General features: G+C 38.2%; 4 protein-coding genes and 1 long non-coding RNA gene across 6 annotated transcripts; 3 read left to right on the top strand and 2 right to left on the bottom strand.

Annotated features, from left to right (window-relative positions):
• Window positions 1-4,819: 4,819 nt before the first annotated feature.
• On the top strand, window positions 4,820-6,068 carry LOC126616255 (heavy metal-associated isoprenylated plant protein 45). Of its 2 annotated transcripts, none has more exons than XM_050284274.1 (3): window positions 4,820-4,987; window positions 5,385-5,460; window positions 5,570-6,068. In XM_050284274.1, the coding sequence occupies exons 1-3, from the start codon at window positions 4,937-4,939 to the stop codon at window positions 5,890-5,892; spliced, it is 450 nt and encodes a 149-aa protein (XP_050140231.1). In that variant the 5' UTR covers window positions 4,820-4,936; the 3' UTR covers window positions 5,893-6,068. The 2 variants fall into 2 exon arrangements, with proteins under 2 accessions (XP_050140231.1, XP_050140232.1); XM_050284275.1 differs by having other exon boundaries at window positions 4,836-4,987; window positions 5,194-5,460.
• Window positions 6,069-12,225: 6,157 nt separating this feature from the next.
• On the top strand, window positions 12,226-12,972 carry LOC126616262 (uncharacterized). The gene is made up of 2 exons (XR_007621078.1): window positions 12,226-12,522; window positions 12,623-12,972. It is a non-coding gene; the product is annotated as an uncharacterized LOC126616262 (long non-coding RNA).
• Window positions 12,973-15,830: 2,858 nt separating this feature from the next.
• LOC126616258 (uncharacterized) lies at window positions 15,831-17,271 on the top strand. The gene is made up of 5 exons (XM_050284277.1): window positions 15,831-15,911; window positions 16,008-16,074; window positions 16,245-16,333; window positions 16,609-16,735; window positions 17,046-17,271. The coding sequence occupies exons 1-5, from the start codon at window positions 15,886-15,888 to the stop codon at window positions 17,088-17,090; spliced, it is 354 nt and encodes a 117-aa protein (XP_050140234.1). The 5' UTR covers window positions 15,831-15,885; the 3' UTR covers window positions 17,091-17,271.
• Window positions 17,272-17,420: 149 nt separating this feature from the next.
• Window positions 17,421-20,290, bottom strand: LOC126616250 (G2/mitotic-specific cyclin S13-7-like). Its single transcript, XM_050284266.1, has 9 exons — window positions 20,065-20,290; window positions 19,522-19,585; window positions 19,385-19,439; window positions 18,996-19,205; window positions 18,774-18,902; window positions 18,436-18,684; window positions 18,182-18,343; window positions 17,894-18,075; window positions 17,421-17,794 (listed from the first exon to the last, which is right to left on the bottom strand). The coding sequence occupies exons 1-9, from the start codon at window positions 20,111-20,113 to the stop codon at window positions 17,653-17,655; spliced, it is 1,242 nt and encodes a 413-aa protein (XP_050140223.1). The 5' UTR covers window positions 20,114-20,290; the 3' UTR covers window positions 17,421-17,652.
• Window positions 20,291-20,891: 601 nt separating this feature from the next.
• LOC126616248 (G2/mitotic-specific cyclin S13-7-like) lies at window positions 20,892-23,904 on the bottom strand. The gene is made up of 9 exons (XM_050284262.1): window positions 23,729-23,904; window positions 23,020-23,083; window positions 22,872-22,926; window positions 22,544-22,774; window positions 22,334-22,462; window positions 22,001-22,249; window positions 21,747-21,908; window positions 21,449-21,630; window positions 20,892-21,325 (listed from the first exon to the last, which is right to left on the bottom strand). Exons 1-9 carry the CDS (start codon window positions 23,769-23,771, stop codon window positions 21,184-21,186), a joined length of 1,257 nt encoding a protein of 418 aa, XP_050140219.1. The 5' UTR covers window positions 23,772-23,904; the 3' UTR covers window positions 20,892-21,183.

Raw genomic sequence — 23,904 nt, 5'->3', positions numbered from 1 at the left:
TCCAACAGGGTTAAAGTTTAAGGACCATTGCTCGAATTTCATCTGATAGTAAAGCCAGTATGTGTGTGTGTGTGTGTGTGTAATATATTGCTGCAATTGCAAATGCTACAACTGGAATTTAAAATCCCAAGTATTTCCATCTCATGCAAATAAGCTTTCTCTGAGATTCAAACACAGTAGAAACCCTTAACAAACACCCCCCAGCTCTTCTATTCTGGTTCACGGTTTCTCTTGGCGACATGGTGAAAGTTCTAGGATGGGTACTAGTTTAACCTAGAAGGGGTGAATAGGTTCCAATTTAAAAATTCAATTCAATTTTCAATTTAATTTTCAGTTCTCAAATTAAATCCACATTCACATCACATATCAAACTATCATACTCATATGCAATTAAAACAATAAATAAAAAGTGCACACATGATGTAGGATTTAACGAGGCAAAACCCACCACTGGAAAAATCCTCGGGCTCCCAAGCCAGGACAAACACTAAGAGAAATAAGTACAGAAAGACTTACAAAACTCATCAATTAGACACGCATACTAGTAGGCAGTTTTGTCTCCGCGCTTTGCTACTAGATCTCTCTTCAGCCTTCGAGTTAAAGTGGCACGACACTAACGCAGCCGTCAATCACTGTCGCCTCGAACTTTGCAGGATACTAACGCGATCATGCAGAATGTTTATATGATGAAGTGTTTGGTTGAAAAATCAATCAATTATGAAAATCACAAGGCACATTTTCATAATTGACATTCAATAAAAAACCAAATGAAAATCAGCATGAAAATAATATTTTCTCTTTAAAAACACATGCTATTGAAACCACAAGATGGCAGCCACTGAAAAATTAATTTGAGATTAATGCACTGAAAATAATGTTATTTTCTTTAAAAGCACAAAGCTGCTGCCAATCTATCTTCACAGAAAAAAAACATGCATATGCGGCTCACTTAAAACAATTTCAAAGCTTCCTTATAAATCCTCAATGCACGATACCAATTTGAACTGATAAAATTTCATAACTAATCATCGGTTTTAGCTAAATTGACAATCCTTTTAAAACCACAAATCCTAGATACACACGGCAACAACTTTTTCTTTTTAAAACAATGACAACCATGCAATCCATTTAGTTGGATGCAATCAGATAAGTCTTTTGAAAACATGATTTAATAATTAATATAGATGGGATAAGTCATTCTAAAAAGATAAAACACACAATGAGTAAAAGTCCTATCCCAAATACAATACCATGTGATATAGATGTAGTTGGATGCATGCATGCAAACATACCTGAGTGGATGTCTCTGAAACACTTGCCAGTTTTGTGATAGAGAGCCAAGAGACAAACTTAGACTAAAATAATTACAACGGAAAATATGTACGAGTCTAAGATTACAGACTCAGATGTTTTGTTTAGGAATAGCCAATTTTACCCTAACACATGGTTCATCCGGGGGAGAGATCGAGCTTCAAGAATTAGTAAATGGTCTTATCAATACACAAATTCATGACTCCCCAGAAATTTCAATTGCGCTTATATTCATTAATGTAGGAATTGGGTTCAAGCTTTCCCCCTCCAAACAAACATACGAGCCCTTTTACAAAATCTAAGGCAAGTAGCGGCTTACATATGAATGATGAGATCTGAATGAGAGTTTGAGCAGCAGCAGCTTCTGCATTTTGCTTCTATCTCTCGAATTTTCTAGCTAGGTTTTGTTTTCTTCGGTAATCTCATTGTGTAATTTACAGTAATGGAAACATAAATGAAGTTGAGCTTCTCCACATGTTGCGAATTGACTTTAGGTTCGATGCGCTCACATTCTAGAACGAGATGCATTTTGGTGACAGCATATTTGAACCCGTCGCATTGAGGGATACGAATATGAAAGGTAAGTTACTGGTTTACAGCCAATGATAGATATGATCAGTTATCGATTTGAAAGCTACGCATGATACTGAAACATGATATGCAATAAGATGATTGTGAAAGCTACACATTCCATTATGTTAAGAGCATCAATCCTATATTGGGAAAATGAGAGACTGTACATGTGCTTATAATTAGGCTACTCCCATATTGTCAATTGTTTTTTATAGTTGAACCTCAACTTTTTCTATGGTATCAGAGCAAACGAGCTATTTTCTCAACCGTGTACTGGACCCGAGGGATCCTATTCTTCCACACATGATATTCCTGGCTCGCCCACATCAACTAAGCTCCTCAACTCAACTTGAACACCAACCAACATGCATGCAATGAAGAAAAAGAATAAGGAAAAAGGTATATATCAAAATGTGACAAGTATTTGCGACCGTTGCTTAAAAGCATATGCAATCTTTGTTAAACGTAGGAGAACAACGTACATGCTGCAAGAATTTTTCCCGTCGGTCTTTTCTTGGTTTAGCTCTTTTTTCACCCTAGCAATCACATGCAACAATTCTTTATTTTTTTCGGACAAATCATAACAACGAAAATGCCACTCGTTTTTGGAAATAATTAAGGGTGTTGCTATTTCAACCACATTTGCTCGATATCTCTCTAATACAACATGTGACAAGCCCGATCCCGATGTTCGCTGAACACCAGGATAGGCACGTGCTGGCCACACCTGAAGGTGACGAAACCATATTAGGATGCATGAGAACAAGAAATAAATAAGAATTATGAATTTAAATATAATTAATATGCAATAAGAAACGTGTTCAGAGCATACAACTAATTATAGAACACTAAAAAGAAATAATGTAAAATTGAATGAACAAAGGAATGGGTCCTACACCGAGAGGACTTGAAGATGCCGATGCGGAAGTACCTTGATGTCGGGATGGTACGCCTCGATTCTAAGTCCTGAGGGGGCGCAAAACAAACATGAGTGGACCAAGTTGATATATATATACGCACACACACACACATACACATATAATACTGAAACAGTTATCAACATACTAACCCCCAAAGTTTTATGAAAACTAATAGCATAATATGTGATAGGTTTTCCGAAACCCTAGCATGCTATAAAACCTTTCATAAAACATATGTCGTATATAGTGTGCTAACTAGTGGTATCAGTATCGCTCGAAGTCATTTAGAACTCTTCCTTTAGAACACTTCTGTCACAAGTATCGAACGCCCGTAGGCTCCTATAGCACCTAACCCGAAGGTCAATATAAGTATCATCGCCCGAAGGCAGAACAATGACCACTAGATACGCACAAAACCATTGAATATAATCTTTCCAACATAAGTTCATATATCTCAAAACATCTTCATAGTATAAAGTCATCCATCATCTATTCTATAAAGAAGTGTGTAAAAGCATGTTCATAAGCAGTATAAAGTCATCCATCATCTATACTACAAAGAACATGAGTTTGATAAGGTATGGTATTCCAAAATATTCTAAGTAAGCACAATATCTCATAAAATGTTTCATAAAACGTAATTATTAAATCATGCTTTTCATGTATGCATTTCTAATAATAAAACATACATTTTAGAAGGAGTCCACTCATAGATACTCCATCACCGTAGAGTTGTACGAAATAGGAATGATGTAATCACTGGTAATAATTGCACCTAAGCACATAAAGAGTACAATTAATAAAACTCTATTCAAATGATTGAATTTTGGAAAACGGACATAAAAAACGGATTTAGGACGTTGAATTACCCTAAGAAGGGTCCTGGGTAAATTTCGAAAAAGTCAACAAAAAGTCAACATTAGAATATTCTAGGAATGTTCCTTGGAATATTCCAACCAGATTTAGGCTGGTAGGTTTAGGCCGAAAGGCTGGACCAAGAGGCTGGGCCAGTTTCCTTGGCCCAAGGCCTGGGTTCACACGGCCTAAGGGCTTGAGTTCAATTGGGTTTTGGGTTGGGTTTTAGGGGTAGCGGGCCTAAGGCCTAAGTTCCACTCAGCCCTAAGGCCGGTTCTTTGGGTTACACAAGGGTTGGGCTCGGGGGTTTAGGCCCAAAGGCCCTAAGTTCTTTGTTCCTCGCCGGGGAAGGAGGCCGGAGCATCCTGAGCTTCGGTCATTGGCCAAACAACACTAAAGCTTATGATCTAGATACCAAAGTGAAATTTAGGATGAGGGGAAAATACCTAGTACCTTCGATTAGTCGTGGGGTGTCCGGAGGTGGTTGGATTTCGGCTCGCAAGCCACGGGCTCGCCGAACCTGGGTGTGCTGTGGGTGTCATGGTGCTTCACAGGGACGAGGGAAAATGAAGGTCTAGATGATGGTGGTGGTAGTGGTGAGTGTGTTGGGGTGCTCCATTGAGGTGTGGTGTATGTGGGTGTGGACTGGTCCTTGGGGAAGAGGGAATCCGAGAGAGGAAGCATGGGAGAGAGAGTGAGAGTTAAGGGAAAGTGAGGGAGAGAAAGAGTGAGATGAGTCCATGGGGAAGAGGGGAACCAGGGACACAAATCAGGGGGTGGCCCCCTTGGGCTCACCAATTAATATCCAAAAACAATTTTTAAATAAAAACCCAAAACTTAGTGAAATTACAAAAATACCATTTCGTTCCGTAAATTCCGGGACGGGTTGTCGCAACATGCTAATGATCATGTACTATTAGAGAGATAGTCCGCAATTTTGTAAGATAATTTTATTCCAAAAGAAGGAATCAGTCTGAGTATATATTCCAAATGACAACCGTTTACATATTGGCCATTCCGATATTCTCTTGCACTTTCTTTTTTCGTTTCAAGAATTTTTGCTAGAAATGTCAGGGCTTGTGATAATGATAAAGATACTGCAACCTATCAGATATCTTCTTGGCCATGTAGCAATAGGGTCAAGTTGAGTTGCGTTCAGTCTCGGTTGAGCCCAATTTAGAGAGAGAGAAAGAGAGAGAGAGAGAGAGAATCAATATATATTGCTAAAAAATGTTATATAATGTACTAGAACATCGTTTATTAACACCACCTGCGCTATGTTTGGTTGGCGAAATGGGAAGTCTAAACACTTATCTAAGGCCATGTCTGTAAGTGCTGCCCAGCTCGTCTTTAAGCCCCAACGCCCCCCCACCCCAACCCCCCAACACACACACACAGACACAGAGAAGAAACTTCATAAAGAGCTGGTGATCCCGTTTTACTATTCACAGAGCGGGATACTCGATATTTTGTTAATATGTCATGCATATTATTGATATTATGTTGATATTGTGTTGATATTGTGTTGATATAGGATATTGGTTTTGATATGCTGTCGGTAACGTCTCGATATGTTGTCGATACAAATCGATATGGTGTCAAACTGCCAATTATGCTGCTCCATAAAAACTGGATCAGGATCCTTTAGGAAGGGGCTAACTCATATTGTCTAAATATATACTTTGTTTATTTCATGATTTTTTGTTTCTTTAATTTGTCTAATAGATTGTGGAACTTTTGGTGCATATGGATTGCGAAGGATGCGAAAAAAGGATAAGAAGAGCAATTTCAAAAATAGAGGGCAAGATCTTTTTTCTAATTCATCATTTTGTCTCACCAATCTCCTTAATTTGCATTTTCCCTAAATTAATTACAATATTTGGATTATGCATATGATAATATGCATGCAGGTGTGGATAGCTTGGAAATAGACATGGATACACAAAAGGTGACGGTGACGGGGTATGTAGATCAAAGGAAGGTGTTAAAGGTTGTGAGAAGAACAGGGAGGAGGGCTGAATTTTGGCCCTTCCCATACGACAGCGAATACTATCCGTACGCATCTCAATACTTTGACGAGTCTACATATTCGTCTTCCTACAACTACTACATGCATGGCTATAACGAAGGCGTGCACGGATACTTCCCCGACCAGTTATACTCAACCGTTGCTGATAATACTGTACATCTCTTTAGTGACGACAATGTTCATGCCTACTGCACCCTTATGTGATCAAACAATAAGAAGCCATATGTACAGTTTGTTGGAAACCAAAAGAAAACTCCCCAGACGACGATGAGCCTGGAGAGATTTTTTTTTTTTTTTTGGGGTGTTTGTGTTTGAAAGCCACAAACAGGTGCTCCTGTGGTGGGAATGCAAGTATTAATCAAATGGATGACCTTTTCAAATTGTTTAGGAGCTTTTAATTAAGGCTAAATAGCCAAAATAGTCCATGAGATTTGCATAACTCATCACTTTGGTCCCTAACATTTCAAATAAATAAAAATGGTCACTGAGATTGTCCACCATCCATCATTTTGGTCATTCCAAAAACTCAGTAAAGTGTCCCAGAGCTCTTGGCTAAAAGTTTGGGCAATTTTCAAAGCTTCGTAACTCAATCGTTTCTTAACCAAATTCGACCCATAATATATCAAAGAGAAGATAGGAAAGTGTAGAATAAGATTATACCTATTTGGAAGCCTAATGGTTGCCGGAGATGGCCGGAAAATAGCCTCAAAGTTGACTGGTCCGAGGGAAAACTTGAAAACTCGCCAGAAACTGGGTAAACTTTAAATGTTCATAACTTCTTCAATACTCAACGAAATCAAGTAATTCAAAAATGAAAATCATACGTATTGATGAGACAAAGAGAATGGTACCTTTTTAGATGGCTAACTCACTGTGGCTTGGCCAGAAAATGGCTCGAAAGTGGCTGTCTTGGTCTTGAGTTAGCCACTTTCGAGCCATTTTGCGGCCAAACTACGGAGATTTAGCCATCTAAAAAGGTATCATTCTCTTCTTCTCATTGAAAAGTATGATTTTTGTTTTTGAATCACTTGATTTCGTTGAGTATTGAAGACGTTATGAACATTTAAAGTTTACCCAGTTTCCGGCGAGTTTTCCAGTTTTCCCTCGGACTAGTCAACTTTGAGGCTATTTTCCAGCCATCTCCGACAACCATTGGGCTTCCAAATAGATATAATCTTATTCTAAACTTTCCTATCTTTATTTTGATATATTATGGATTGAATTTGGTTAAGAAACGATTGAGTTAAGAAGCTTTGAAAATTGCCCAAACTTCCGGCCAAGAGCTTCGGGACACTTAACGGAGTTTTTAACGGAATGACCAAAATGATGGATGGTGGACAATCTCAGGGACCACTTTGATTGATTTGAAATGTTAGGGATCAAAGTGACGAGTTATGCAAATCTCAGGGACCATTTTGGTAATTTAACCTTTAATTAAAAATATAAAACTAAGAGCATTTAATTAACAATAGAAAACTAAGTCAATTGGATTGTTAAAACGATTTTTCCCTCTTCAAAGAGAAAAAACTTTAGGTTATGTTTGGGTGACAGATTTCCAAGTCTCAAAAAATTGATGCCAAGTTAGTATCATTCCAAAATGTTAGATAGGGAGGAGTGTAACAACCCATCCTGAAATTTACAGAACGAACGGGTATTTTCGTATTTTCACTTTGGTTGGGTTTCATTTGTTTAAAATATTGCTTTTGGTGTTAAATGGTGTGCCCAAGGGGCCCACCCCTGATTTTGGTCCCCCGGTCTCTCACCTCTCTTCGCTCTCACAGTTCTTTATTCTCTCTCACTCTTCCTTTATCTCTCACTATCGACAACCCTCTCACTCTTCCTTTATCTCTCCCGCGTGAATCACTAGGCTACGGCGCGAAGGAGAATTATGCTACTCCTCTTGGTGCATTTTTTTTTTGGCGAACTCCAAGTGCAAACTCTTGAGTTTGAGTATGTTTAGAACTAAGATTAATCCTTAAGGAACCCATGTATTGTTCTCTTGCTCTACATGTGAATTTTGAGCTGAAATCCGAGGTTTCTAACCTCTGTATATTCTGTGGTCTTCGTTTTCAGAATCCGGCAAATGGTCTCTGAGGAAATCGTCGAATCCAAGGTGGATTCGACCCTCATTTCTCCTAAACCTACGCTGCGTAAGTCCCTGAACCTTGCAGTGATGTTTTTCCTTGAGTCTTGATTTATATTTCATGAATTTTGGATTGAAATCACCCTGCAAATTTTCGGTGCAATTCTGCAGTTTCCGATGAGTCTTTGGCGACCCACGTTTTGGACTCGGGCCTTGCTTTCAAGCCCAAAGCCCTTTAACAAAAGCCCAAGGCCTTCGGCCCACTGAGCCAACCCAAACCTTTTCGAACCAGGCCCTTGGGCAGTACCAACTAGGGCCCTCAGCCAGTTTAACTTAAACCTAAACCCCATTTAGCCCAGACACGTGTGTGCAAACCCAAAGGAGCTAGCCCATTCAACCTTGCCCAAAACCGTTTTAGCCTAGGCCCTAACCCACTAACCTAACCCTAACCTAAGTCCAAAACCCTAAACCCTAACTGGCCCAAACCCTTTATGGGGAATATTCTGTCAAGGAATATTTTGTTAGGGAATATTCCTGGAATATTCTTGTGTTGATTTTTACGAAATTTACCCGAAACCCTTCTTAGGTTAATTCGACATCCTGAATTCAGTTTTGATGTCTGTTTTCCCAAATTCAATCGTTTGAATAGAGTTTTATTAATTGGACCCTTTATGAGCTTAGGTACATTTATTGTGGCGTTTCCGTCTTCGCTAGTTTGCGTGGCTCTTTTGCGGCGAAGTATCTGTGAGTGGACCCCTTTTAAAATGCATGTTTTAATAGTAGAAATGCATACATGAAAAACATGATTTAATGATTACGTTTTATGAGATATTATGCTTACTAAGAATATTTTGAATTACCATATTTTATCGAACTCATGTTCTTTGTAGTATAAATGATGGATAACTTTATACTGCTTATGAACATGCTTTTGCACACTTCTTTATAGTATAGATGATGGATGACTTTATACTATGAAGATGTTTTTGAGATATATATATATATATATATATATATATATATATATATATATATATATATATATATATATATATATATATATATATACACCTATGTTTGGAAAGTCTATGTTAAATGGTTTTGTGCTTATCTAGTGGTCACTGTACCGCCACGGGCGAGGTATATGGTTGTTGGCTACGGGCTGGGAGAAATAATCTCTGGCTTCGGGCCGAGAGACATGGAGCTGAGAGATATTATTATTGGATACCACTATTTATCATACTATATACGAGATATGTTTTATGGCATGTTAAGGTTTTCGGAAAAGCCTATTACATATTATACTATTGAATTTCCATAAAACTTTGGGGGTTAGTATGTTATTGAATAACTGTTTTCGTATTATATATATATATATATATATATATATATATATATATATCTTGGTCCACTCATGTTTGTTTTGCACCCCCTCAGGATTTAGAATCGAGGCATACAATCCCGGCTTTAAGGCACTCTCGCATCGGCATCTTCAAGTCCTCTCGGTGTATGACCCATTCTTTTATTCATTCAATTTTATATTATTTCTTTTTAGTATTCTAGTTAGTTGTATGCTCTGAACACGTTCCTCAATTGCATATGCATTATATTTAAATTCATAACTTTTATTTATATTTCTTGTTCTCATGCATTATAATATGGCTTCGTCACCTTCAGGTGTCAGCCAGCACGTACCTACCTTGGTGTTAGGGAGAATATTAGGGTTGGACTTGTCAATTTGGTATCAGAGCGTGGTTTGTTCAGAGCATACTTACGATATTTCGTTACTGTAGTGGTGTGTCGGTCATGACTTCATTTGGCTGTCACAACTTCCAGATTTGTTGTCTTTCGGCAATGTTATACAACCTTCATACTACAACCTTAGTAAGTGGTAGTTTGGTGGGTTCAAATGAATGTTCTCAGACTCATTCCCATGAAGAAATTCGTGTGGATCTTTAGAACGATTCATTCTTGCTTACTCCAACGACGAATTCAAGTTCCTTAACCATCAACTGTTGGCTTTACACCAAATCTTTCGAGCATTGACTTCGTTTAGATTTATATTTTTCTTAGTAGACTCTTTGGTAGTAGACGCTATTCTCATCAATTTCAAAAAGGGGTTGTGACCGTTGGAAATTGAAAATCCTCACAAGGAGTTGTGAAATACGAAATATCTTTGGACTTGTTTTGACCCTCAAATTCTTGAGTGTTCTTTTAGCCATCTTGACATGGTTTCTCGCTCAATCAGTGAAGAATTCATAATTGATCAATTCGGCAGAAGTGAGCGGCCAGTTCATATCGTTTTGGACAGGAACGTTAGGAGCATAACCTTTTCACAAGCTTACTAAACTTACCAGAAAGAGTTCCACGTGGGTATGAAGTTTGCGCCGTCTTTTAGTAAGGGATTAGTGAAGGTAGTAGTACGGGTGGTCAGCGGATCGCATCACCAATCACTATCTTCACCTAAAAATGAATAGTCGCCTCTTATTATTTTGCTACAATTCAAAAACATCATATCGTACTCTAGTAGTTCTTTTCCAATAATATATATATTCAGCTCAACACATATTTCCACTACTTCACTCCAGGACCTTATTGTTCGTGAGTACGTGAATGTCGAAACACTTCTAGCATATTTGATTGGTGCGCTCTAGAAAGGTACGACATCGCGGTCGAGGCGAGAATTAGACGATCTTTGCACACTCTCACGTTGCGGGGCAAAATGGTAATGGTGCACCTTTGGAAAATTACTGCTTGCTTATTCAAACGACAATGTGTGGTCGATATCGTGGGCGGCCGATTGTGATATCGGTGGCTTATTTTTTGGATTTGTTAAGCAAGTGGGTAGGTAGACCTGTTTACAGTAGTTGTTACTACTCTGTTATTGTTAGGACTCGACCCAAAGACACGTTTTCTCGTACTACGTGACATTACGAATGTGTGGGTGAGACCCACTTTCTTTCGTTTGGGATTTTCAGTACAAATATTTTAACTTATCTTATTATAGTTATATGTGTATTCTGACGTTATAAATGTTTTGGGGGAAGTATTTCCGTTTTCAATTTTAAGTTCAATACAAGTTTTCGACCTCTACGTTATTACATATCTATTTTGACGCTATCACATTCTACATACTTACTTTTGACCATGTACTATTATACATTTTCGACTTTATATCTTTATAAAGTATGTTTCTACTTTTACACGGATGGGGAAACAAGGTGTGAGCCTGGAGGCATTAAAGATGGAATCATTGCAACTTGATCGCGACGATGTGGCATTTTCCCTTTTATGCAACCGCTCTGACTTGATTTCTTCGTTATATATATACATTTTTCTTCTTCCTATTTATGAGTTTTTCAGTGTAACAAGTTATTTCAAATTTCAGGACGAAATTTTATTTAACGGGGGTAGATTGTAACAACTCGTCCTGGAATTTATGGAACAGAAGGGTATTTTCGTATTTTCACTTTGGTTGGATTTCATTTGTTTAAAATATTGCTTTTGGTGTTAAATGGTATGCCCAAGGAGCCCACCCCTGATTTTGGTCCCCCAGTCTCTCACCTCTCTCCTCTCTCATAATTTTCTCTTCTCCCTCACTCTCTTTTTATCTCTCCCTCTCAACAACCCTCTCACTTTGCACTCTCTTTTTCCCCGAGCTCCCCCACATGCACCGGACCACAATTTCTCACCATCTTCTTTGGCAAGCACCATAAATTATGTCACCAACCCTTGGAACTCGAATGGAGACTCGTGAATGACTAGGCTACGACGCGAATGAGAATTATGCTACTTCTCTCGATCCAATTTTTTTTTTTTGGCAAACTCCAAGTGCAAACTCTTGAGTTTGAGTCCGTTTAGAACTAAGATTAATCCTTAAGGAACCCAAGTATTGTTCTCTTGCTCTACATGTGAATTTTGAGTTGAAATCTGAGGTTTCTAACCTCTGTATATTCTGGGGTCTTTGTTTCCAGAATCCAGCAAATGGTCTCTGAGGAAATCGTCGAATCCAAGGTGGATTTGATCCTCATTTCTCCTAAACCTACTCCGTGTAAGTCCCTGAACCTTGCAGTGATGCTTTTCCTTGAGTTTTGATTTATATTTCATGAGTTTTGGATTGAAATCACCCCTTCAAAATTTCGGTGCAATTATGCAGTTTCCAGTGAGACTCTGGTGACCCACGTTTTGGACTTGAGCCGGGCTTTCAAGCCCAAAGCCCTTTAACAAAAGCCCAGGGCCTTTGGCCCATTAAGCCAACCTAAACCTTTTCAAACCAGGCCCTTGGGCCGTACCAACTAGTGCCCTCGACCCATTTAACTTAAACCTAAACCCCATTTAGCCCAGGCCCGTGTGTGCAAACCCAAGGGAGCCATGATAAATTCATATTTATATATATTTTACATAAATTTCACTTGTCTTTTATTAGTTAGTTCCTTATATTTTGAGCTATTTACTTTGTTTTTGCGTATTATAGGATTTGTCTAGCAAAGAAAATAAAAATAGAACAAGTGAAATTTTATGTAATAAATTCGTCAAAACTGTCTGTGTAGATCAGCTTTTAAATTAAATAAAAAAAAAATAATGATAAGTCATGATGATGTTTGGAAACATCATCATGATTCTTGTTTTGAAGGGAGAAGAAAATGAACGGATAGAGAGGAAGAAAACAAAAGAAGAAAAGGAAAAGAAGAAAAGGAAAAGAAGAAAGGGAAAAGAAGAAAAAAAATATATAGAAGAGAGGGCAGAGAGCAGTAAGGAGGACGTGATTTTAGGGGAAGTAGCAAGCTGCCTTGCGCAGCTTGAGCCTCGGGGAAAAGAAACAGAAAGCAAGACTCGGAGAGCAGAAGGGAGAAAAAGAGCAGAAAAATTAGAGAGAAGACAGAGAGGAAGAAACGAAAGCAGAGGAAGCGTAGAGAGCAAACAGAGAGCAGAAAAACAAGAAGAAGAAAAATAGAGAGCTCACGCCACTGCTTGGCAAGGGAAAGAGGAAACCTCTGCACTCTCTTATTTCGGTTCTATTTTCCCAAACTGATATTTTACTTTTGGTTTAATTTGATAATGATGTGTAACTAATTTTTAGTAGTTAGGGGCTGTTTTGAAGCCCCGAATAGGATCGTAAGTATGTTGTGATATTTTGTTTGAATGACTTTTATGAAAGGATGAAAATTGTTTCACTACTTATGTCATTGATAAATTCTTTATGTGTTTCTATGGATGCATACATAGTGAGCATATCTAGGATTTTAATGCTATGAATATATGTGTGTCTGCCCTTGTTGAATGAGGACCTACATATGTTCTAGAGTAGCACTTGTTAATTGTGGTTAACATGTGAAACGATTTCTAGGATAAGTAAGACAACACCAGTACTTACGATGCCTTGTGATGACTCAAACTCTTTTTATTCTTAATGATTTCTACTTGTTAAATCTATGAACACGCCATTCTGGATTGCATGCTAGGGACTAAGTTAAGTTGAAAACGCCATTCTCTTAACATACTACGTAAGAAAGAGTAATAGGTTGAGTTCTAACATTGAGCCAACTTGAGCATCTTCATCCGGAAATAAAAGGGATTTGAATGAAACATAACATACTTACATGATTATTTGGTGGTGGATAGCATGTCCCCTAACTCGTTTTCTTAACTTGTGAATTAAAATCTATTGGTATTATTTAAAATCTGTTTCTTTACTGTTTTTCTACGATTTAATTTAAATAGCAAATCAAATCCAAAACTCCCAAAAATTTGTGAGACTATTGTACTGTGTGTCTAGTTTATGTGTATAAAATTTCGTTGCATTTGGATAAGTGTAAGTTAGTTTAATAATTATTGTTCGGTGGCTGGTCAGTGGAGACAGCCACCCTGTTTTTGTGACATTTTTAAGTATTTGGATAAAACAATCTTCTGCGGGAAATACCCTTATTTTCATATGCTACAATTGACAAATCTTAGTGTTAATAAGGAAAATTAATAGGATTATTGTGTGCTACTTTGTGGTGCATTATAATTACTACCAAGCCAGCCCATTCAAGCCCAAAACCCTTTTAGCCTAGGCCCTAACCCACTAACCTAACCGTAACCCAAGTCCAAAACCCTAAACCCTAACCAGTCCAAACCCTTTATGGGGAATATTCCTAGAATATTCTTGTGTTGACTTTTAGTTGACTTTTAGGAAATTTACTGGGGCCCTTCTTGGGGTAATTCGACGTCCTGAATCCATTGTTATGTCCGTTTTCCCAAATTCAATCGTTTGAATAAAGTTTTATAATTGGACTCTTTATGTGCTTAGGTGCATTTATTGTGGCGTTTCAGTCTTCGCTAATTTGCGTGGCTCTTCTGCGGCCAAGTATCTGTGAGTGGACCCCTTTTAAAATGCATGTTTTAATAGTAGAAATGCATACATGAAAAACATGATTTAATGATTATGTTTTGTGAAACGTTTTATGAGATATTATGCTTACTGAGAATATTCTGAATTACCATATTTTATCGAACTCATGTTCTTTGTAGTATAGATGATAGATGACTTTATACTGCTTATGAACATGCTTTTGCACACTTGTTTATAATATAGATGATGGATAACTTTATACTATGAAGATGTTTTGGAGAGAGAGAGATACACACACACACACACACACCTATGTTTGGAAAGTCTATGTTAAATGGTTTTGTGCTTATCTAGTGGTCACTATACCGCCACGGGCGAGGTATATGGTTGTTGGCTGTGGGCCGGGAGAAATAATCTCTGGCTCTGGGCCGAGAGATATGGAGCTGGCATTGGGCCGGGAGAAATAATCTCTGGCTACGGGTGCAGAGACATAGAAGCTGGCATTGGGCCGGGTACGAGATATGTTTTATGAAAGGTTTTATGGCATGCTAGGGTTTTTGGAAAAACCTATTACATATTATACTATTGAATTTTCATAAAACTTTTGGGGTTAGTATGTTATTGAATAACTGTTTTCGTATTATATATATATATATATATATATCAACTTGGTCCATTTTTGTTTTGAGCCCCCTCATGATTTAGAATCGAGGCATACAATCCCAACGTCAAGGCACTCCCGCATTGGCACCTTCGAGTCCTCTCGGTGTATGACCCATTCTTTTATTCATTTAGTTTTATATTATTTCTTTTTAGTATTCTAGTTAGTTGTATGCTCTGAACACGTTCCTCAATTGCATATTCATTATATTTAAATTCATAACTTTTATTTATATTTCTTGTTCTCATGCATTCTAATATGGCTTCGTCACCTTCGGGTGTCGGCCAGTACGTACCTACCCTGGTGTTAGGGAGAATATCAGGGTCAGGTGTGTCAAGGAGCGTAAATGTCTTTCATGAGCATTACAAATGTATGAAAGAGAGATTTTTAAATGACTTATTCAAAGTATTCGCAAATCCCTCTCACAAGAATTTTGAATTTTTCTACAATGGAAACGTTTAGAACTTTGGAAATTTGAATTATGGCGGAAAATACGTGTATCGGGGAAAATTAGCATGAGAAAATAATTTGTAAAAGTGAATGGACTTGAATCGATAAAGATACAAACATGAACTAGACATAACAGAATTGCTAGCGGGTCATACAAATGCTCATTGTTTTTCAGGCACAATCAGACATTGTTTCTAAGGAGATACACTCCATAAATCTCGATCCATCTTCCCCGCATCAATTGACATTGTTGCTTAATTTTTTATGCTAATTTTCAAATAAAAACCCTGCCCCTGGCTGCAATTGCCTGACAGTATGAGCCTAGCTGATCCAGTCGGGATACTGTTCTGAATACGTCGGACGCTTGATAACTTTTCTTTTAAGAAAATACAAGAGATTTGGTTTACAACAAAAGGGAAACGTGCCTTAGAAAACAATAGGAATGTGTGCTTAATGTATGGGGTAGAACAACTCTTGAACAGAAGTACATGATCCAAAATATAAAAATGGATTCTGATAGAACTGGAACAAATAGAATCAGGAATCACTTTATAGCATGCTGCAGAATCACCGATGCACCATTCTAACTCAATCTACGTTTCTTCTTGCTCGCGCCTCGCTTATTGCAGGTCAGGTGTTTTGGATGTTTACAATTTTCAAGTTACACATATGCATTGTCCTCCGCCTGCTTGGTTGTAAGTATTACTCATTCAAGTGTTATCAGAAACACTGTAACTTTGTGCTTAATTGCTCTATTTGTTTAATGTTTCCTTTTCATTCTGATGGCATAGAAATGATTCTGGTATTTCAGCTGATCTGTTATATTTGAGAAAACCTTCATGGCCGCCAATAAATTCGGTAAGGACTCAGTGCTGCTTTGGATACTTCAAGCCATTTCTAAATTTGTTGATTACAATCGTTGGTACCTGTAGCAATCCTACAATCGTTGGTATTGTACAGAAATGTCTTAAAATTTTCACTTTTACACCGAACTAAGTATTAGGCTACTCCGATGTTTTCTAATGCAGATCTATGTGGTTGGATCATCAACTGACAATGGGATTTATATTTTGGATTTCTATCCCGATTCAAGCTCTCCTAGCCATATGGACTACAAGTACGAAACTCTACAACTTACTAGTATGTCAATTAGCCATAAGGTCTACCTAGGCGTAAGACCTAAATTATAAGGTTGGTTACTTAAGAACAGGAATGTGACCATCAGCCTCTGCGGCTGAGGGTTTCTTATCAAATACATAATATGAACTGTTATTAACATTCAGCGGAACTAATAGCGCTTTTTACTTGACAAGGATGGTTACATGAGAGTAGAAATGTGACATTTACTTCAATTGCTTTTCCCCTTCTCCTATAGTTGTTTTAATCTTGTAGAGACGATGCACAAAATCGTTCTGGGGTAAAGAAACAAGATAAGAAAAACAGGTTTCTTCCATTGTCAGAAAGAGTTACTGCATGTGCAGTTCATCCTCTCAACAGCACCATCATCGCTGGAACAAGGGTATGTATTCTCGAAAGCCTACTTTGTGATTCAGTAGTCCAAATCCTTAAGGTTCTTTAGAATCCTATAGCATGGTTTCTACTTGCTACTCCAATTATAAACACATACGTGAAGGAAAATGGTTGGCGATGTTGGAAGGTGTCTAAACATTTGACCCAACCTGCGCTTCCATTCATCTATTACTTTAGAGTGTTTCAGTTATGAATAATTTCACCATGAATCTCATATTCATACACCCTTGTACAACAGCACTGATGAGTTTTCGTTGTTAATCCATGAGGCCTGATACTTTATGGATGACTGGTTTCAGAATTCATCTTTGCTCGTGATTTCGCAAAGTCACAAGCCATGTTAAAGTGACCAACTGATGCTTGGGTGACTTGTATATCTGTACCAGTGTAAGCAGAAATGTCCAGTGGTCAAGAAACAACTGGAAAACGCTTAACCCCGAGGCTCTTACGATTTGTGCAGTTCATAAGACGTATGTGTTGGGAAGAACCTAGAACATGAGCATTGAAGTTCGGAGGAAGAGTAAAGGTATTTTCTTTTGTAGATTGTATAGATTGGAGTATGCATTGTCCACTGTTAGGGTTCAGTGGTGTACTTCAGTTATTTACGGGATCCTGAGGTTCGAGGAATGTTGTAGACAGTAGTTAACAATGCAATTCATGATAATCGATCACAGTTGGTACTCGAATCAATAATACTATTGTCATTAATATAATGCAATTTTGTACTGCAAGATCAAAATCGAAATCGCAGATTGAATTGCAAGAAAAAATTGCACCATGACTGATGTTTACAGCTAAATTTGAACACACATTAAAATGGCTATATTGTTGTAGCAACAACAATGACAATATGAAAACTGACGATATACAGGACTCAGAAGGTAAACAGGACTCAGAAGCAACACTTCATGAAGATGAGTGAAAACTTTTGGCTGGAACAAAAAGAGCAACAGCACCATACTCTGGTCTTGAGAATTTCCGGTAAACTGCTTGAAGTTTACTTTCTGCAGAATTCGAGTGAAGGCCAACCAAGAGCTTGGCACAGTCCCTGTTGGATGTCAAAGAACACACTCGAATTACTAAATATACACCTGTTTATCTGTTTCGCCGATCACAGCTACACATACAGATTCCAAATGTGGTTTACCTCAACTGTTCTTCAGAGTGGCCAGTGTGGTGCTTCAAAGTTTCAGTCCAGACAGGAATCTTATTCAGAGTATAACGTGCAGCATAGACAGCGGCAGCAGATATCATGGATGGGGAGTACAGAATGATAGTCGGATAATGCAGGATTCCGAGCTCAGCTAGAAAGAAAACCATGTTCTTCATCTGCATTAGATCAGTAAGAAAAGCAAATTAGTTTTTGTTAGTTCACCAAAAACAGAGTTTTGAAGTATGATTCTGTTTTTCTGAAAAACCACAGAAAATCAACTACCTCCACGTCAGGCGAAACAGATGCTTTGATGTATCGAGACAGGAAGACATAAGGGGTTGGAACTGTCAGATACCACTCCAGCTTCCCCAGAATTGCTTTCTCCATGCGCAGTATCTGATTGGCAGTGTATGCATAGTCTGACAAGCAAACAAAGTCATTGACCTGCATATCGGAAACCCCACTTTCAAATTTCAGATCAAATTACAATGTCCGAAATCAGATGAATTCTTACTAAAACAAGTGAAGAAACACACCTGTGGAGCCCAGATTTCTTCATATTTGGATGCTATGACCATGGAACTAATGCCAACTAGCTGAAGTTCCCTCCTAGAAACGATCTTCTTCGAAAGGTATCGATCAAGTATGTTCACAGTCAGGTAGAAGGTTTCAGGCATCAGTTCAAATTTCCGATGAACATCTATCAACCAGTCTATGAGGATTGATCTCATGTTTGTATTTATATCTGGCTGCGAGTCCATGTAGTCATGAACTCGGCTATCATCCTGCATACGGAATTTTCATTTTATAAGATAAGAGTTAGGAAAAGGGAAAATTGAATCGGGGAGGGAGGGAGAAAGGGAATACAACATACTTCAGTGAGCTTGTAGAACTTGTACAAGTCATCAATGTATTCAACCACTGCTAATTCATCGTTGACATCGGCTGAATCTATTTCAACAATCTTTTCTTTTGGCTTGATGTTCACTCCAAGAGCCATGGCCTGCAGCAAACTAAAATTCAGTACTCCAAAAGGACCAAAACAGAAAAGTTAGAAGCTCAACACACATTATGCCAAAAGAACATGAAAAATCACCTTGCTTCGGGCTGTGAGGATCGAAGTCAGAGTCTTGACTTCCTTCCGCCCTTCTACAGATTTATCCTTTTCTTCTTCATCAGAACTTATAATCACCAAATCCTCCGGTGTTTGCTTTTCAATTTCCTTCTTGGGAACCACCTTCTGGGTACGAACACACTTTCGATTGAGAGCTACCTTATCTTCAAGAACCGGCAGCACCACAGGGTTCTACAAAATTTAAACAGTCCAATCAACCCCTAGAGCAAAAAACTAAACTTTCATAAGAACAAAGTAACTAAGGTAATAATCTGTGATTAATGTTAACAATCAAAATAAATAATGAATTAGCCAATATATTAAAGGATTCTTTCCTTTTTATCTTTTTCTTAGGAGTCAGAGATTATTACCACATTTTTAACTCCTTTTTCTTGTGCCTTTGCTATCAGTTGCGCACGAAAACTTCTGCAAGTCAACAATTTGTTAGTTCATTACCAATGTCAAGAGAGAGAGAGACAGAGACAGAGAGAGAGAGACAGAGACAGACCTAGTGATGGGTCGATTGCCAATGTCCTGAAGAACTCGCCTGTTATTTATGAGTCCATCACCACCTTCAAGAAACACATGAAAATCGGCGAAATCAGAAGTTAAAACACGAAAGAAAACCCCCAGAAGAAAAAGCCCTAACTAGCGTTGAAATTATTGAACCCACAAAGAGTACCAGATCAACGGTAAACAAAAAAAACAGATGAAACCCAACAAATCCCAGATTCCGAATTCCAAATTCATAAATATGAAGAAAAAAAACGGGCAGATCAAAATAAACCCCAGAAAAAAATCACAATAAAAGAACCCAGAAATTTAAATGAATTCTTCTCCAAAACCCAGAAGTTTAAACGAAAAATTCTACAAAACCCAGAAATTTAAACAAAGAATTCTACAACATAAAGAAAAAAAAATCCTAAATCCCAACCCACAAATGATCAGGGGAAGATAAACCCAGATAAAATCACATCAAAGAACCCAGAAATTCAAAATACAATAGGTTCAAATCGTCTATTCAAAATTCAGAAATGGGAACAGCGAATACCTTTGGGTGGAGGCGGAACAACCCCTGTTCTGGCTCTGGCTTCCTCCATTGATGGCTGAGATCTCCTTCTCGCCTTCTAGGGTCTCTCGAGTCAGCGATTCGTCCAAGGAAATTCGCCTTCTTTCTCTCTCTCTACCCCTTCCTTCTCTCTCTTCTTTCACTTTCTCTTCTTTCTTTGATTTGCTGCTCTGTGCTTTGCGTTTCTGGTCTCAGTTGTCTGAAAGCAACGCGAAGGGGTATACTATTTGAAGCTCGGCAGAACACATTAGCTCCAACGGTCATATTCTTTTCATTTGAATTCCTGACCGTTGGATTTTGCTTTTTATTTTTGGGCAAAACCGTTGGATTATCCTACGGCTACGATTAGTGGGTGTAATTTGGTAATTCAGTATGGCATTCGTCCTGGTCCATAAAAGGAACTTTGGGCAGTTTTTTTACCATGTAAGTTTGCATCACTAAAATTGGTTTTGAAGAGAGAATGAACAGGTCTCTCGTCTTGATAATTTTTTGACACGTGTCTTCCAACTTAATTAAGACGCTAGCTGATAAACAGCGGCAATTAGACATTGTGCTATATGTGTATAGAGGAAGAGTAAAGGTATTTTCTTCAGTAGATTTCATAGATTGGAGGACTGTCGTAGGCAGTGGTAACCGGACATTGTGTTACGAATTAGGGAGAACTGTCGAAGAGAGTGGTAACATGCATCGTGTTCGATTTAGCGTTCTGTTGTGTACGGGATCCTGACACTCGAGGAATGTTGTATGTAGATAGTAGTGAACAGATGTTATTAATACTGCAATTTTGCGTTGCTTGAATGGTAACTAAATTTGAACACGGTAAAATGGCTATATAGCCTATATTGCTTGAATTGTAACTAAATTTGAACACAGTAAAATGGCTATATAGCCTATGTTGTTGCAACAACACAACTATGAAGAATCCGAAACCTGAGGAGAGGATATACACACATGACTACACAAAATCGACACAGCGAAAGAGACTAGTATTGTAGAACAATACACGGTTTGGATAATCTTCTTCTATCCGACTCAAAAGCACCCCAACTAGCATATGGGTGTATTGTCTACAAAAAGTAAACTGGACTCAGAAGCAACACTTCATGATGATGAATGAAAACTTTTGGCTGGAACGAAAAGAGCAACAGCACCATACTCCGGCATTGAGAATTTGCGGAAAACAGCTTGGAATTTACTTCCTGCAGCATTCGAGTGAAGGCCAACCAAGAGCTTGGCACAGTCCCTGTTGCAGGACAGAGAACACAATTGAATTAGTAAATATGCACCTGTTTCCAATCACAGCTAATAAACTTTAAATCCAATTTAGAAAGATAAATAGTCGGATGATTGACAGAAGAAAGACTACCTTAACTGTTCTGTGTTGTAGCCAGTGTGGTGCTTCAGAGTTTCAGTCCAGACAGGAACTTTACCCAGAGTAAAACGAGCAGCGTAGACAGCTGCAGCAGCAATCAAGGATGGGGAGTACAGAATGATGGTCGGATAATGCAGGATTCCGAGCTCAGTGAGAAAGAAAACCATGTTTTTGATCTGCGTTAAGATAGTAAGAAAAGCAAATTAGTTTTTTTTTTTTTTCCTTTCAAAAAAAGGGAGTTTAAAAGTTGATTCTGTTTTTCTAAAAAACCATAGAAAATTAACTTAACTACCTCCACATCGGGCGAAACAGAAGCTTTGATGTATCGAGACAGGAAGACATAAGGGGTGGGAACAGTCAGATACCACTCCAGCTTCCCCAGAATTGCTTTCTCCATGCGAAGTATCTGATTGGCAGTGTATGCATAGTCTGACAAGCAAACAAAGTCATTGACCTGCATATCGAAAACCCCATTTTCAAATTTCAGAATAAATTATAACGTTCGAAATCAGGTGAAACTTACTAAAAACAAGTGAAGAAACCCACCTGTGGAGCCCAAATTTCCTCATATTTGGATGCTATGACCATGGAACTAATGCCAACTAGCTGAAGTTCCCTCCTAGAAACGATCTTCATCGAAAGGTACCGATCAAGTATGTTCACAGTCAGGTAGAAGGTTTCAGGCATCAGCTCGAATTTCTTGTGAACCTCTACCAACCAGTCTACGAGGATTGATCTCATCTTCGAGTTTACGTCTGGCTGTGACTCCATGTAATCATGAACTCGGCTATCATCCTGCATAGGAAATTTTCTTCTGTAAGATAAGAGATAGGAAAAGGGGAAATTGAATTGAGGAGGAAGGAAGGAAATAAAACACACTTCGGTGAGCTTGTAGAACTTGTACAAGTCATCAATGTATTCAACCACTGCTAATTCATCGTTGACATCAGCTGAATCGATTTCAACAATCTTTTCTTTCGGCTTGGAGTTCACTCCAATAGCCATAGCCTGCAGCAAACAAAAATTTCAGTACTCCAACAAAGCAAAGTTAAATTCAAGACATCATTCCAAAATAACATCGAAACTCACCTTGCTTCGAGCTGTGAGGATCGAAGTCAGAGTCTTGACTTCCTTCCTCACTTCTTCTGGCTTGCATCGATTAACAGGTTCCTTCTTTTCTTCTTCTTCATCAGAACTGATAACAACCACGGCCTCAGTTTTTGGCTTTTCAATTTCCTTCCTTGGGACTACCTTCTTCGCTGGAAAACGCTTTCGATTGAGAGCTACCTTATCATCAAGCACGGGCAGGACCACAGGGTTCTACAAAATTTATAGAATCCAGTTCCATGAGAATAATTAACCTAAGAGTCAAAAACCAAAATTCATAAGAACAAAAACAATGGTAAATTTTTATTACCGCATTGTTAACTCCTTTTTCTTGTGCCTTTGCTATCAGTTGTGCATGAAAACTCCTGCCAGTCAAGAATTCGTTAGTTAATTGGTTGTGTGTTTGTGGAAGAGAGAGAGAGAGAGAGAGAGAGAGAGAGAGAGAGAGAGAGAGAGACCTAGTGATGGGGCGATTGCCAATGTCCTGAAGAACTCGCCTGTTCCTTCTGAGTTCATCACCACCTTCAGGAAGAACAAACGCAAAACACATCAAAATCGAAGAAATCGGACATTAAAACATGAAGATTTCCGAGAAACAAAATCTGACTCGCTACAACAATAAGAAAGAACACGAAATAAAACCCCAGAATACAAATCCCCAATCAGCACCGAACCCACAAAGAATCACAGAATTAAAGATCAATCAACAATAAACCGAATATCCAGAAAAAACCAACATTCCCATTTCAAAAAATGAACAAGAAAAGAAACGGGTAGATCAAAATAAACAAGAAAAATTGATAATCCCCAGACAAAATCGCATCAAAAGAACCCAGAAATTTAAATGGAGAATTCTACAAAACCCAGAAATTTAAATGAAGAGTTCTACAAAACCCAGATAAAATCACATCAAAAGAACTCAGAGATTAAACGAATAATTCAACAAAACCAGACTAAATGACATCAAATAACCATAAATTCAAATGAAGAATTCTACAAAATCCAGAAAAAATTACTAAAACCCAGAAAAAAAATCACATAAAAAATCTCAGAAACTAAATGAACAATTCCACAAAACCCAGATCAAATAACATCAAAAGAACCCAGATTTGAATTTAAAAGATTCATATTTTCCATTCAAAAATCAGCAGTGGAATCGGCAAACACCTTTGGGTTGCTGTGGAACAACCGCTGCTCTGACTTCCTCCATTGATGGCTGAGATCTCCTTCTCGCCCTCTAGGGTTTCCGGATTCAGTTACTTCCTTAATGTAAAGGCACCTTCTTTCTCTCTTTCTTTGTTTCGCTCTGCGTTTCTTGTCTCAGGACCCAGGAACCTAAAAGC

This window comes from Malus sylvestris, chromosome 3 (genome assembly GCF_916048215.2).
Source record: "Malus sylvestris chromosome 3, drMalSylv7.2, whole genome shotgun sequence".
NCBI classification, from domain to species: domain Eukaryota; kingdom Viridiplantae; phylum Streptophyta; class Magnoliopsida; order Rosales; family Rosaceae; genus Malus; species Malus sylvestris.
Note: the sequence above shows the minus strand (reverse complement) of the source record. Positions and strands in the feature narration are given on the sequence as shown.

Bases quoted from the DNA above. Each gene is read 5' to 3' on its own strand.
- LOC126616255 (XM_050284274.1), top strand. From the start codon at position 4,937: ATGTTTGGTTGGCGAAATGGGAAGTCTAAACACTTATCTAAGGCCATG. The intron at 4,988-5,384 runs GTAAGTGCTGCC...TTTGTCTAATAG, and splicing joins ACTTATCTAAGGCCATGTCT to ATTGTGGAACTTTTGGTGCA. The intron at 5,461-5,569 runs GCAAGATCTTTT...ATATGCATGCAG, and splicing joins AGCAATTTCAAAAATAGAGG to GTGTGGATAGCTTGGAAATA.
- LOC126616258 (XM_050284277.1), top strand. From the start codon at position 15,886: ATGCATTGTCCTCCGCCTGCTTGGTT. The intron at 16,075-16,244 runs GTAAGGACTCAG...TTTCTAATGCAG, and splicing joins CATGGCCGCCAATAAATTCG to ATCTATGTGGTTGGATCATC. The intron at 16,334-16,608 runs GTACGAAACTCT...TTAATCTTGTAG, and splicing joins CCTAGCCATATGGACTACAA to AGACGATGCACAAAATCGTT.
- LOC126616250 (XM_050284266.1), bottom strand. From the start codon at position 20,113: ATGGAGGAAGCCAGAGCCAGAACAGGGGTTGTTCCGCCTCCACCCAAA. The intron at 19,586-20,064 runs GTATTCGCTGTT...TGTTTCTTGAAG, and splicing joins TGTTCCGCCTCCACCCAAAG to GTGGTGATGGACTCATAAAT. The intron at 18,903-18,995 runs GTGATTTTTCAT...AGTTTGCTGCAG, and splicing joins TCCTCACAGCCCGAAGCAAG to GCCATGGCTCTTGGAGTGAA.
- LOC126616248 (XM_050284262.1), bottom strand. From the start codon at position 23,771: ATGGAGGAAGTCAGAGCAGCGGTTGTTCCACAGCAACCCAAAG. The intron at 21,909-22,000 runs GTGGGTTTCTTC...TTCGATATGCAG, and splicing joins AGGAAATTTGGGCTCCACAG to GTCAATGACTTTGTTTGCTT. The intron at 21,631-21,746 runs GTAGTTAAGTTA...ATCTTAACGCAG, and splicing joins CTGTTTCGCCCGATGTGGAG to ATCAAAAACATGGTTTTCTT.